Source organism: Carcharhinus amblyrhynchos, chromosome 8, assembly GCF_965287045.1.
Source record: "Carcharhinus amblyrhynchos chromosome 8, sCarAmb.v2.hapA, whole genome shotgun sequence".
Lineage (NCBI taxonomy): Eukaryota > Metazoa > Chordata > Chondrichthyes > Carcharhiniformes > Carcharhinidae > Carcharhinus > Carcharhinus amblyrhynchos.
This window is the reverse complement of record NC_137331.1, coordinates 8,637,282-8,652,995: the sequence shown is the minus strand read 5'-3', so window position 1 is coordinate 8,652,995 and position 15,714 is coordinate 8,637,282. Positions and strand designations below refer to the sequence as shown.

The 15,714-nt window shown below is 42.7% G+C and overlaps 1 protein-coding gene across 1 annotated transcript in view; it reads right to left on the bottom strand.

Moving 5' to 3' along the window:
• Positions 1-15,714, bottom strand: part of pou6f2 (POU class 6 homeobox 2) — a 534,150-nt gene that overhangs the window by 191,810 nt on the left and 326,626 nt on the right. Inside the window, exons 5-7 of the mRNA XM_080193619.1 lie at positions 12,892-13,094; positions 9,188-9,203; positions 1,912-1,948 (exon numbers count right to left, since the gene is read on the bottom strand). Of these exons, the coding sequence (XP_080049745.1) occupies positions 1,912-1,948; positions 9,188-9,203; positions 12,892-13,094 (256 nt within the window). The remainder of the gene's footprint in view (positions 1-1,911; positions 1,949-9,187; positions 9,204-12,891; positions 13,095-15,714) is intronic.

Here is a 15,714-nt window from a genome sequence, read left to right as displayed (position 1 = left end):
GCGGCTTAAGTCTTGGGCCAACAGTAACAGCTCTGTACAGAGCTGGATTTAACAAGAATTGTTTTCATTTCATTTCTCTAAGAAAAGCTGACAGGTCTTCCACATTTTCTAAAATTTCTATGTTTTCGTTTCTGAGAAATTTGGACCAGATGTAATAATCCTTTAAATTACTGTCCTTTTTTACAAGGCGCCTTGAATGTTATTGCTCTAAACTAATATTTTCACAGGGTGTTCTTGAATAATATAAGAGGGTGACTGCTGGAGGTTACTCAGAAATTCAGACATGTATTTCAGGCTGTCAATTTCAGGGAATGATAAGTCAGTTGTTAAGTTTTTGACATTCTTTATTTCTTGTTTATAACATTTGTAATTCAAATGTTCTTTCTAGAGTGCGCTGATTATTGCTCACAATTGACAATTTAACAATTGCATTCATTTCCTGCCCAAAAGATTACTTGGTCAGATTTTTGCTTTGTGTTGATAAATATACTTTTGAAGTGATATTACCATCAACAGAAATAAATAGATGGTGACAGGCAGACAAAAGTCTGTTTTGTTATCCCCCAGGGTTTTCAGAAGCAGTGACAATACAAAAACAATGCACACCCTTCATAAAATGGAACATTGACTTCCTAAATGTTCGGGCTTATGGCTTGATGTGTTTAAAAAAAAGGAAAAGAGAAACATGTTTTACTCATTACCATTGCCATTTACATCTGGAACTGCTCCTTATGGAAATGATTTCACAGTATGCTAGACAGTCACAGCCAAGGAGTTTGCCCTGTCTACATTTGAGATGGATTTTGTAACACAGGCTGAGACATTGAAATAATTGTGCATGGACAAGCTTTGTGAGGAGTGAAAATAAAATAGAAACTTCCTTCACATTGGATGAAGCTCTGTACAGGTAGGTTGACTATCAGATGATCAGCCATTGCATTTTGTGCCAGCATGGGTGACATTTAAAACTGTTCTAATAGTTATCTATTTATTATTAGTGTCACAAGTAGGTTTACATTAACACTGCAATGAAATTACTGAGAAAATCCCCTAGTCTCCACACGTTAAATTCCCCCTCAGTGTACCCATACAGGTGCCGGAGTATGGCAAATAGGGGATTTTCACAGCAACTTCATGGCAGTGTGAATGTCAGCCTATTTGTGATGAATAAATAAACTTTACTCCGGCACCTGTTTGGGTACACTGAGGGAGAATTTGGCATGGCCAATGCACCTAATCAGCATGTGTTTAGGACTGTGGGAGGAAACTGGAGCACCTAGAGGAAACCCACGCAGACACAGGGAGAATGTACAGACTCCGGACAGGCAGTGAGCCAAACCGGGAATCGAACCCGGGTCCCTGGCGCTGCGAGGCAGCACTGTTTCTGCTGGCTCCTGAGTGGTAGACCCCACATGGTTGGTGATAATCCTGAGGTTTGCTGAGGCCCATGGCTCATTCACAAGGATCTCCCAGCCAGTTTCCTTTAGTGTTGTCAATGGTAGCGTCTGACTCATCTGTTGGGATAATACAAAACCTACATTAAAAACAGATAAATGCACCACTGGCTGCTGGTTTGGGCAACACAGGAAGAACCACTTCCATATCACTTTGGTTCTGATGATAACACTGTGGCTTCTGAGTCACTGTATCACAGAATCAAGCCCACTTCAGAACTTGAGTACATAATCTTGCTAACATTCCAATGCAGTGCTTGAGGGGGTGTTGTTCAGTTAGCGATGTTGTTAGCATGAGACGTTAAATCAAAACCCTCACCACCTTCGTGTAGAATAACAGGTTAAAGAAGAATTTACATGTATATAGTGCCTTACGTGGCCAAAGATGTCCTAAAGTGCATTACAGTTAATTCTGTATTTCTGAAGTGTAGTCATGTTTCTCATGCAGAAAATGTACCTGTGGGAACTGCGTGATGGTTCTGAAGGCAACTGCCCTAGGGATTTGGGTAGATGGTTGTTTATTTAGCAACAATTTACAGTGGGGAAAAAACTTGTATTTACATAGCGCTTCACATGGCCCAAGGATGTCCCAAAGTGCTCAACACTGGTTATGTATTGCTGAAGTGGAATCACTGTTTCAATGCAGGAAATCTGTATTAAAGATGGATTTTGTAGTACAGGCCATAACACTGAAATAATTGTCCATGGACAAGCTTTATGATTATTGAAAAAATAGATACTTCCTTCACATTGGATGAAGCATGATATAGTCTACATAAGAACATAAGAAATAGGAGCAGGAGTAGGCCATCTAGCCCCTCGAGCCTGCCCCGCCATTCAATAAGATCATGGCTGATCTGTCGTGGCTCAGTTCCACATTCCCGCTCTCTCCCCATAACCCTTAATCCCCTTGCCAATCAAAAACCTATCTACCCGCGTCTTAAATATATTTAGCGAGGCAGCCTCCACCACTTCAACGGGCAGAGAATTCCAGAGATTCACCACCCTTTGAGTGAAGAAGTTCCTCCTCAACTCCGTTCTAAACCGCCCCCCCTTTATCTTGAGGCTGTGCCCTCTAGTCCTACTGTCCTTTCTGAGCGGGAAGAGCCTCTCCACCTCTATCCTATCCATCCCATTCATCATCTTATATGTCTCAATGAGATCTCCCCTCTCATTCTTCTAAACTCTAACGAGTACAAGCCTAGTTTATGCAGCCTCTCCTCATAGTTCAACCCCCTCAACTCCGGCATCAGCCTCGTAAACCTCCTCTGCACTCCCTCCAAGGCCAAAGTCTGTCTTCTCCCTAGCTCGAAATAGCTTTTAAAATGAAATTCTGTATTATATTTATATTACAGCATTGTCTGAGATGACAGACCTAACTGGTGTTACAATAGTATTATAATCACAACAAGGTAGTATTTGAATACCAGTAAGGTGCAATACCAATTGGGCGGTGCTTGTGGTAGCTTGTGCCAGCTGTACAGTGGAATCCTAGTTGAATTAACTCACAGATACTGGATTAATCAGTAACCTCAAGGTAAAGGAGCCTCTAGGTGAGTACTCACAACATGACAGAATTTCAGGTTCAGTTTGAAATGGAGAAGTGGGGATCCATGACTAGTGTTTTACACCTAAATAAAGATAACTTTGTGAGTATGAAGGTAGAACTAGCTACAGTGAATTGGGAAAGTGGGTTAAAAGATTGTACAGCAGAGTTGCAGTGGCAGATCTTTAGGGAGATATTTAAAGCTTTATCCCACTGAGAAAGAAAGGCTCCTTGAGCAAGACGCAGCACCTGTGGCTAAATAAAGAAGTTTAGGATAATATTGAATTGAAAGAAACATTGTACAAATCTACAGAGGTTAGTGGTAGGTCAGAGGATTGGACAGATATTGAAAATAGCAAAGAATGACAAAAAAGTAATAAAGAGGCAGAAACCAGAATATGAGCGAAAGATAGCTAGTAATATAAAAACAGAGAGCAGGATTTTCTACAAGTATTTGAATAGAAAAAGAGTAACTACAGTTAGTGTTGGTCCTCTGAGAAGTGAGTCTGGGAAATTGATAATGGAAAACAAAGAGATGATGGAAACGTTCAAACAGGTATTTTGTGTCTGTCTTTTATGATAGGGGACTTCGAAAACATCCCAAAAATTCTTGAAAATCAAGAAATGATAGGGAGGGAAGAAATTAATACAATCACCATCACCGAGGAAAGGGTGCTAGGTAAACTACCTACCTAAAGACTGATAGGAAAAGGTGGCCTGCTAAATAGGGTCTTTCAAAAAGCGTGGCACAGATAGTAGGGGCTTTGGCTATAATCTTCTTAGAAGCTGGAAGGGTTCCAGTGAATTAGAAAATAGCTAATGCAACACTTTTATTCCAAAAAGGAAGAAGGCAAAAAGCAGAAAACTTCAGGTCAGTTTGCCGAACATCTATCTTGGAAAGTGCTAGAGTCCATTATTGAGGAGGTTTTGATGAGACAAGAGGCAACATGGCTTTGTGAAAGGGAAATCACAATGAACTAATCTGTTAGTTTTTTGACAAAGTAACATTCAAGGTGGTAGATTTGGATTCTCAAAAGGCATTTTATAAGGTGCCACATCAAAGATTACGACACAAGATATGAGCACACAGTGGAAGGGGTAACATATTAGCATGAATAAAAGAATTTGGGGTCCACTGTTATTTGTCATTTGTATTAATGATTTGGATGAGAATATAGGAAGCATGGTTAGTAAGTTTGCAAATGATACCAAGCTTGGTGGTATTGTGGACAGTGAAGAAAGTTATCTCCAATTGCAACGGGATGTTGATCAATTGGGCCAGTGGGCTGACGAATAGCAGATGGAGTTTAATTTAGATAAATGCAAGGTGATGCATTTTGGTAGACTGAACCAGGGCAGGACCTACTTGGTTAATGGTAGAGCCCTGGGGAGAGTTACAGGACAAAGAGATCTAGGGGTACAGGTTCATAGCTCCTTGAAGGTGGAATCACAGAGTGGTGAAGAAGGCATTCAGCGTGCTTGCTTTCATCAGTCAGAACACTGAATACATTAGCTGGGACGCCTTGTTGAAGTTGTACAAGACATTGGAAGCCCACACTTGGAATACTGTGTACAGTTCTGATCACCCTATCATAGAAACGATATTATTAAACTACAAAGAGTGCAGAAAGGATTGACTGGGACGGTACCCGGACTTGATGGTTTGAGTTATAAGGAGAGGCTGGATAGACTGAGACTTTTTTCTCTGGAGCATAGAAGACTGAGAGGTGATCTTAGAGGTCTACAAAATAATAAAATCACTTGGAGAGCTGTCAGATTGGCCAACAGTCCCCAACCCTTCCAGCACAGCACTGCAATGGCTAGAAGAGGTACCTCAATGTCTTGCCTGAGGGTAAGTGGAATTAGCTGAAGGTCGATCCAGCCATAGAACCATAGGACCATAAGACATAGCAGCAGAATTAGGCCACTTGACCCAATGAGTCTGCTCTGCCATTCAATCATGGCTGATATTTTTCTCATCCTCACTGTCCTGCCTTTTCCCCATGACCCTTGATCCCCTTATTGATCAAGAACCTATCTATCTCTGACTTAAAGACAGTCAATGACCTGGCCTCCACAGCCTTCTGCAGCAAACAGTCCCACAGATTCATTACTCTCTGGCTGAAGGAATTCCTCCTCATTTCTGTTTTAAAGGATTGTCCCTTTAGCCTGAGGTGGTGCCCTCTGGTTCTAGTTTTTCCTACTAGTGGAAACATCCTCTCCACATCCACTCTATCCTGGCCTGCAGTATCTTGTAAGTTTCAATAAGATCCCCCCCTCACCCTTCTAAACTCCAACCAGCACAGAGCCAGTGTCCTCAACCATTCCTCATACAACAAGCTTTTCATTCCAGAGGTCATTCTTGTGTACCTCCTCTGGACCTTTTCCAAGGACAGCTCATCCTTCCTTCGATATGGGGTCCAAGACTGCTCACCGTACTCCAAATAGGATCTGACCAGAGACTTATACAGCCTCAGAAGTACATCCTTGCTCTTCAATCTAGCCCTCTCAACATGAATGCTAACATTGTATTTGCATTCCTAACTGCAAATTAACTTTAAGAGAATCTTAAAAAATGACTCCCAAGTCCCTTTGTATTTCTGATTTCCTAAGCACTTTCCCATTTAGAAAACAGTCTATGCCTCTATGCCACCTTCCAAAGTGCATAACCTCACACTTTTCCACATTGTATTCCATCTGCCACTTCTTTGCCCACTCTCCTCACCTGTCCAAGTCTTCTGCAGCCCCCCGCTTCCTCAATACTACCTGTTCCTCTACATATCTTTGTATCATTCGCAAACTTAGCATCAGTGCTTTCAGTTCCTTCCTCCAAATCGTTAATGTATGTTATGAAAAGTTGCAGTCCCAGCACTGACCCCTGAGGCCCACCACTAGTCACCGGCTGCCATCCTGAAGAAGACCCCTTTATCCCCACTGTCTGCCTTCTGCCAGTCAGCCAAACCTCTATCAATGCCAGGATCTTATCCTTAACACCACGGGCACTTAACTTATTTAACAATCTCCTATGCAACACCTTGTCAAGGGCCTTCTGGAAATCTAAATAAATCACATCCGCTCATTCTCCTTTATCTAACTTCCTTCTTACCTCCTCAAAGAACTCTAACAGATCTTTCAGACAGGACCTCCCCTTGACAAAACAGTGCTGACTCAGTCCTACTTTATCATGCAATTCCAAGTACTCTGCAATTTCATCTTTAACCACAGAATCCCTGCAGTGCAGCAGGAGACCACTCGGCCCATCAATTCTGAACCGATTCTCTAAAACAGCATCTTATCCAAGGCCCACCCTTTGAGCATGTATCATGGCCAATTCACCTAACCTGCACGTCTTTGATGTGTGGGAGAAAACCAGTGCACCCAGAGGAAACCCACCCTGACAAGGGGAGAATGCGCAAACTCTACACAGACGGTTGCCCAAGGCCGTAATCAAACTCTGGCACTGTGACGCAGCAGATCTAACCACTGTGCTACCATGCCACCCAGTAGAATTTTAAGGTTTAATTGTGTGAACAATTCACAGCATAACTGAATGCAGAGAGAATTCTTTGGTGTAAGTCTAATATATGTACTTTAGGATTTAGCATTCCCTTTACTGCTTAAACCTTTTGCCACTGCATATTATTTTACGCAACAAAATGTGACACAATACTTAAGTAAGAAAAAGTGTTTGAACAGGACAGATTATTTAAGCAGCAGCTTTTTCTCTTTTGTCCTGTAAGTAGTGGTATATATAATTGACTGGCAAATGGTGTATCAGCTCTTGTGGGCGAGTCAGTGTTAGTTTCCTCTTTTGCCCCAGAATCAAAAACCATAATGCTATTTGGTTCATAACTCCTGCAATACATCCAACTGAAGTTATGTAGCAGGACGGTTTGGCACCCAAGATCCAAGAAGTCAATGGGCATAAAAATGGGGACATGTGTAAAACAGGCTGCCAATTCATTACATTCTGTTATACATTATTGCACAAAGTCAGGAATTACCTCTCCCACCCCCATTATCTTTTACTTGGGGGGCAGGGACACACATGTTGAGCAACTCAGACACCTGATTAACATTCATAAAAGTAAAAACTCAACGAAAATAATTTGGACTTCTTGCGAGAGTGTATGACTGGCAATATCGGATCAGTTATCCATTGTACAGCTCTCTCCGAATCAAAATTGTTCCCTTCATTTTTACTTCCACATGCCTTTAGTTTAGTTGCATGTTTGCCAGTTCACCGTGCATTCCTGCGTTGGTAGATCGGGATGGAAAGGAATGTTTAAATCTACATATACACTTCTAATAGCTGAAGAGCAGAAACAATATTTTAAAAGAAATCATAATTTTCCTACAGGCTTGACTAAATATTTTTTCTCACTTGATATATGCTTGATAAAAGACTGTCTGAGTGATTTCTCCCCCTCACAAACTGCCAAAACTAAAATGCCTCCAGTATTTAAGGCTTTTCTTTTCCTCAAGAATTGAGTTCTCGAGATCAACTTCAATTTGACAGTGAAATGTCATTCTAAAATGCAATGTGACTTTTAACATGAATCACTTACTCAACTGCTTGCATTTGCTGCATTAATGGAAACACAATTTAACTCTTACTAAAACCTGTAGTTCAGAAAATTGACCTAGAAGGACCAGATATGCTGGATCTAAAACACTAAAAATATATTTGATAAACACCTGAATCTTGCTTCAATCAACTTCTTGCTATTACGGGACCAAATTTCTGTGCGGGATTCACCGATTGCGAATGAACGTATGAATACAAAGGACAGCAAAAACCAGCTATTAGATACACCATGGTATAACTTCAAACACTATGGGGGTAATTTTCCCGTCCCGCCCACCTCGGGAATTGTAGCGGGCGAGGGCACGGATCATGCAAAGATCGGTTAACTTTGGGTGAGATTTTCTGGCTTTGGGGCGAGTGCAGCCAGAACATCCCACTCAATGACTTAATTATTCCCACTCAACCATCAGTTAGTCACTCAATCTCCCAGGTGAGCGAGAGAACTTGAGGCCAATTACAAAAGAAAAATCAAAGGATTCCTTTCTTATCCCCAAAAATAATCAAGCAAGTTCCAGGAGTCATTGGTGACTGGGAGACACATCCCACAACCTCCTTTTTAAATGTAGCTGTCAGCCCTAATTCATCGGTGGTTGGGGTTCAAGTCAAGCTCCAGAGATCTGAACACATAATTTTGGAAAACACTCCAGTGCAGTGCTCAGGGAGTGTATTTTTCAGATGGGATATTACATTGAGGCCTCATCTGTCCTCTCAGGTGATTGTAAAAGACCCCAGGATACGACTCAAAGAAGGGGATGAAGTACTTCCTGGTATCCAGAAGTTCATCCTGGATTTATTCCCACTCGGAAATAAATGGACGTATTAGTGAGAGGCAACATGGTTTTGCGAAGGGGGGGGTCGTGTCTCACGAACTTGATCGAGTTTTTCGAGGAAGTGACGAAGATGATTGATGAAGGGAGGGCAGTAGATGTTGTCTACATGGACATCAGTAAGGCCTTTGACAAGGTCTCGCATGGCAGACTGGTGCAGAAGGTGAAGTTGCATGGGATCAGAGGTGAGCTAGAAGGTGGATACAAAACTGGTTTGATCAAAGAAGACAGAGAGTAGCAGTGGAAGGTTACGTTTCTGAATGCAGGGCTGTGACAACTAATCCACAGGGATTAGTGCCAGCACCTTTGATGTTTATAATATATAATTGATTCGGAGGAAATGTAACTGGTTTGATTAGTAAGTTTGCAGATGACACAAAGGTTGGTGGATTTGCAGATAGTGATGAGGACCATCAAAGGATACAGCAGGATACAGATCAGTTGGAGACTTGGGCGGAGAGATGGCAGGTGGAGTTGAATCTGGACAAATGTGAGGTAATGCATTTTGGAAGGTCTAATACAGATTGGAAATATACAGTAAATGGCAGAACCCCTCAAGAGTATTGATAGGCAAAGGGATCTGGGTGTACAAGTACACAGGTCACTGAAAGTGGCAATGCAGGTGGAGAAGGCAGTTAAGAAGGCATATGGCATGCTTGCCTTCATTGGCTAGGGCACTAAGTTTAAAAATTGACAAGTCATGTTGCAGCTTTATAGAACCTTAGTTAGGCTGCACTTGGAATATAGTGTTCAATTCTGGTCGCCACACTACCAGAAGGATGTGGAGGCTTTGGAGAGGGTACAGAAAAGATTTACTAGGATATTGCCTGTTATGGAGGGCATTAGCTATGAGGAGAGGTTGGAGAAACTTGGTTTGTTCTCACTGGGACAGCAGAGGTTGAGGAGCGACCTGATAAAAGTCTACAAGATTATGAGAGGCATGGACAGAGTGGATAGTCAGAAGCTTTTTCCCAGGATGGAAGAATCAATTACTAGGGGACACAGGTTTAAGTTGTAAGAGGGTAAGGTTTAAAGGAGGTGTACGAGGCAGATTTTTTACACAGAGAGTAGTGGGTGCCTGGAACTCATTGCCGGGGAAGGTACTGGAAGCGGATACACTGACTTTTAAGGGGCGCCTTGACAAATACATGAATAGGATGGGAATAACTGGATATGGTCCGTGCATGTCCTTGGGCAGAAGATGGAGGTGTCCAATCATGTCATGAACACCACCATCCCTCAGTCAAATGCTGCATTGAGAACTTTAATTGAAACAATAGCCACTCTCATGGAGAGTCATATAAGCCTGGCCAATGAGTGAGTGTGGCTGCAATATTCAGCAATGTTGACGGTTAAATCAGTCTCAGGTGTTCTCCCATTCCTGGTTAACCCTTGAAAGACTGAAGCAGTCAAAACTAATAGCAAGGAAGCCTGAAGTTAAAGGAACAGAGGAAACTGGAACTCAAACAGGGTATTGTTCATTGAAGCCACAGACAGAGCTGAGAAGGGGTTGACCAGTGAGAAGCCAAAGATATCTGAAGTGATTCCTAGGTTTGTGAAGCAATAGTTGAAGTAAATGTTGAGCAATTAGTGGCTGGGCCTCAGAGTTGGCGTAAATACTTAAGAGTACTCAAGACGAAGGAGACTGAAAGGAGAGTTGTAAAACCTCAAAGTGGATCCTTATTGGGAGCAGCTGAGAGAAAGCCTTATTTGAAAGGATAGTTGGAAAGCCTGGAGTGAATCCTTGGTGAAAACAGTTGATGGAAAGCATCGGTTGAAAGAAAATTTGATAGCACGTTTTTTTTTAAGAGTGGAGTTTGGAAACACTTGTGTGACAATCAGGATGGATTGAGTGCCATCTGCCACTTGATTTCAAGTGGAGTATTGTCTGACCACAGTTAGCCTATTGGGTTAGAGGGACCCTGTGTTTATTGAGAACATCATAGTCTAAGATATATCATGTAACCTGTGTTATCCTTAAAATATGTGCACATTTGTGAAGGTAAGTGGGAGTGAAAGGGTATTATGTTGTAGTCAAACTTTTCACGTTTAAGTTTTTTTGTTGTTAAAAGCTAATTGGTAGCTCTGTGACTTTGTTCATCCATTTTTTTCTAAAAAAACAGTAAAAATTATGATCTTTTGAGTCTGTGTTCCATTCTGGAATCTTCCCATCCAGTACTGACATCAACTGGGATCATAACACAATGCAGATGTGCAGTTAGGAGTTCAGGATGACCTGGATTGTGTGCAATCTCTGCAGAAGTTTGTGCCTCCACCATTCCTTTGTGGCACTCTGCCGCTGCTTGTGGTGCTGTTTGTGTTACTCGATCCACCCGATTACTGACTAAGTGGACCCCATATCCAGGCGTGCCCCTCAATGTTGCGCACCCCAGTTAACCTCGTGGACTATGCTGGCGAGAAACATCCTAAATTATCACCCAGAACACTTGTTCCATTCCTTACTGATGATTTCTCAATGCCAGGTCTCTGGCAATGCAAAGAAGCATCCTTGCTGCTTCCACAATTTATAATGTCATTATACTGCGAGTCGTTTTCTGCGGAAGGCTTTCTACTGCTGACTTGTCAAGGTGCTGACACACATAACAATGTTCAGCCTGTGCTCATAACTGAAATTCTAAAGGACAGACTAATTGCCCTTTTAACCGCACTAATTGACTACACGTAGCTGCCAGGTGGGTATCCGCTGCCTTTCCTGCAAAAATGCACGGGGGCAGGAAGGCGTTAAGGAACCCCGCACCCTCCCCGACACTTGCTCAATTACATAGCTGGTTGTTAAATAGCTTATGCCGTATTATTTTTGGGACTAGTTGGCCACATTTCACATTTTAAATAGCATTCTTTGTCTCTGAGCACCCAGTCGGTAACTCTGCCATGAAGCGTGATTGAATTGGCAGGGTGAACTAGCACACAGACAAAAGCACCACGGGAGTTGCACGAGAGCCTTTCACACACGTTTAAACATCTTTGTGTGCTTCACTTTAGATGCAGATTGAGGAAACGGAAGCCTTTGTGATGGATGAATACTTGTGGATTTGTGGAGGCCTTTAATTGCGTGCAGTTCTGGAAAGTTAGCCAGAGTTGCAAACCCAGCAGCCACTCCCTCCGACTGGCATAATCAGCGGTAAGCTTAATTATCTCCCTGGCAAATAAGTCGAATGCATCTGTGGGAAGCTGACTGCAAAATACTGCAACTGTCCTTGGCATCGCTCTGAAAGGAATTGGAGCCAAAGAAATTTAGCATGGTGGTGACTCTGACAGCCACTGGCAAAGCATGGCCACCAGATCCACTTGGCGGCCAATCATTTTCTAACTGCCTGGTGTAGTAATTGTTGCTGCTGCTGTTGGTCCTCCTGCTGCTATAACTGTTGGTCATCATGGTCCAATTACAATAATACGAACAGCACCCATACTGATTTGATAAAGCGCAGTTCCAAAGTGAAGACTAGACAATCAAACCTCTAAGGTTGTGGAAATCACCTCTCGTCACAATCGTTTTCAAATAATCAGGCAAGAAATCAACTGTAAGTTCTCAGCATCTATTGATATATTCTCCTTTTTCATGTCTTCAGTGCAATAAATTGCTATTGTATTCTCACCTTGGTTTCACTAACAAGCTCCAGGAAACCTGGGAAACCAATGCGTCCGCAGTTAAATTCCAAAAGCCACGTGAACATCACTGTAAGTCAGCAATTAACATACAGAAGTTGACAATTTTCCTTTCCATCTGAATAATGAGAATCATTAACTTTCTTTTCCTCTTATACAGAGCTTCCTTTACCTCCAAAATGCCACTAATGAGCTAATTCAACACAAAAAATCTGTTCACTCTATATCCTACTCTTCCTCTATGGAACTCTACATAAATACTGTGTGGGTGTTTTCATTTCCTCATCATTTGCCAGGATCAAAGTCTGTCATAAGAAATACAAATAACTGACACAATTGTGCTTGAACTGAAGTAAGCTTTCACTTAACCACAAACTTTGTTTCAGGAATTGAAGTTACTTGATGTTTAAGTTTATTTATTAGTGTCACAAGTAGGCTTACATTAACACTGCAATGAAGTTACTGTGAAAATCCCCTAATCGCCACACTCTGGCACTTGTTCGGGTACACTGAGGGAGAATTTAGCACGGCCAATGCACCTAACCAGCACATCTTTCAGGCTGTGGGAGAAAACCAGAGCACCTGGAGGAAACCCACAGAGACAGAGGGAGAACTCCACACATATAGTGACCCAAGCTGGGAATCGACCCGTGTCCCTAGCATTGTGAGGCAGCTGTGCTATGCTAACCACTGTGCCATTTGAAGATGTTGGGTTTCTGCTAATGAAGTCTGAATTAACTGTAAACTCTCAGTGAATTCTAGTTCAAGCATCTTCCAGAACAATCGGTAAAGAGCAACAGGATCAGTTACAGGATACACTTTGTTTGCAGTAGAATTAAATTGCCGTACCTGAAGGGGACTGGTTGGAGTCAGAGTTGACTGGAGGCATTGCCCTGGGGACTGGCTTTGTTTTTGAGGGGATGATGCCTGTTGACCAGGCAGCTGGTGGTTCTGTTGGTGTTGGTGCTGTTGCTGTCCTTGTTGTTGTTGTTGTTGTTGTAGCTGCTGAAGATGTTGAAGTTGCTGTATTTGGGAATTCAGGGATGAGGTAGCTGTGGTACATAAAGACAGTCAGGATAAATGTAATGTTGAATATGCAAAGAGTACGCTTAAGGCATCATAAATAATCATTATTTTAGCCAGCTATTTTCCTTTTTTGCCAGTTTTCTATCATTTTCTCCTGAAACTGTTGTCTCTTTGGAGTACAGCTTCAATGACAACATTTCACTATCCCACCCACGTATCCATTATTTTCATGGGCATTTTCACACTGACCACCGTCAGGCTATCCCACTCTGAGGAGCATTGCAGCAGAGTTCAACACTGTCCTCACCCAACAGCAATCAGCAGTCGAATCCCCGAGATGATTTTACCATCTCTGTTCTCTAAGCACTGAGGCCAGTTTTAGTGTCCTTACCACAACCCTGACGGAGGTCAGGATGGACTTTGTGATTAGAAACAGAAAACGCTGGAAAAACTCAGCAGGTCTGGCAGCATTTGTGATGAGAGAAACAGAGTTAACAATCGAGATTCCTGACCTTTCATCAGAATTGCTGCTAGCTCCACAGAGCATCCGCAGCATTTTCAGATTTCCGGCATTCCCAGTACTTTGCATTTTCCATATTTCGTAGTTTGGAGGTCAATTTTTAAGCAGATTGTGAAGATAATTGGGGGCGATTCTCCCAGTGGGCTTCCCACTGGGCACCATGGACTCCGCGAGTCTCCAGGCGCTGGATTTCTGTCACCGTCAGCTCTGCCCCAGAAATTGGTGTGGATCAGAATAATTTATTTAAATTCGAAATTGCGTCTAATTAACGGGCCTGGGACTGAAATCTCCTGGCACGCGCAGTGGCACGGTCAGCGCTACACTGCCACCCATTTCAGCAGAAATAGGTCCCACACCCAGCTTTTCAACAGAATTCACACTGGCGCACACCGGACTCTGACATCCATCATTATGAAGTGCTTCGAAAGGTTAGTCGTGGCACGAATCAATTCCAGCCTCTCGGACTACCTGGATCCACTACAATTTGCCTCCCGCCGCAACAGCTCCACAGCAGACACCATTTCCCTGACCCTGCACTCAACGCTGGAAAACCTAGATAACAAGGACACCTATGTCAGACTCCTATTTATTGACTACAGCTCAGCCTTCGACACTATTATTCCCATGAAACTCATCTCCAAACTCCGTGGCCTGGGTCTCTGCACCTCCCTCTGCGACTGGATCCTGAACTTCCTAACTCTCAGACCACAATCAGTCAGGATACTCCTCCATGATCATCCTCAACACTGGTGCCCCACGAGACTGTGTTCTCAGTCCTCTACTATACTTATGACTGTGCGGCCCAATTCCACTCAAATTCGATTTTCAAGTTTGCTGACCACACCACCGTAGTGGGTTGGATCTCAAACAATGATGAGACAGAGTACAGGAATGAGATAGAGAATCTGGCGAACTGGTGTGGTATCAATAATCTCTCCCTCAGTGTCAACAAAACAAAGGAGATTGTCTTTGACTTCAGGAAGCGTAAAGGAGAACATGCCCCTGTCTATATCAATGGGGACGAAGTAGAAAGGGTCAAGAGCTTCAAGTTTTAGGTGTCCAGATCACTATCAACCTGCCCTGGTCCCCCGACGCTGACTGTGGTTAAGAAAGCCCACCAACGCCTCTACTTCCTCAGAAGATTAAGGAAATTTGGCATGTCAGCTACGACCTCACCAACTTTTACAGATGCACCATAGAAAGCATTCTTTCTGGTTGTATCGCAGCTGGTATGGCTCCTACTCTGCCCAGGACTGCAAGGAACTACAAAAAGTAATAAATGTAGCCCAATCCAGGATGCAAATCAGCCTCCCATCCACTGATTCTGTCTACACTTCCCGCTGCCTCGGCAAAGCAGCCAGCATAATTGAGGACTCCACGCACCCTGGACATTCTCTCTTCCACCTTCTTCCGTCAGGAAAAAGATACAAAAATCTGAGGTCACGTACCAATGCGCTCAAGAACAGCTTCTTCCCTGCTGCTGTCAGACTTTTGAATGGATCTACCTTGTATTAAGTTGATCTTCCTCTACACCCTTGCTATGACTGTAACACTACACTCTGCACTCTTTCATTTCCTTCTCTATGAACGGTATGTTTTGTCTGTATAGCGAGCAAGAAACAGTACTTTTCACTGTATGTTAATACATATGACAATAATGGATCAAATCAAAACTGCAGTGCACAGAGTGTGGGAGATTCATTTTGAAACTCCTGCTGAACAAACCAGTTGGATTTACTCCAGGTTTTACGCAAATTCAACACTTAGAGCAGGATTTTATGCCCTTGCTCAGGTGAGATTGTAAAATTCCGCCCGAGGCCAATGGAGATTTCCGTTCTGGGAACCTCATCTGCCCTGATTCTGGGACAGGAGAGATGGTAGAGTCCTTAGAAATTTTTTTTCGGAGAATCCCACCCTTGGTCTTTCAGTGCCAACTGCAGGCTGTTAGTCCAAAAGGACACAATAAACAGAGAGAGAATAAGAGAGATTGACTAATATACCATAAAAGTATATATTAATATATACAATCATAAATGGGCTAACATTGATTAGCAGGAATAGATTAATGTACAATGACAGGGATTGATTGATATTTCAAAAAAGTGATGCACTAATATTGAAGTGAT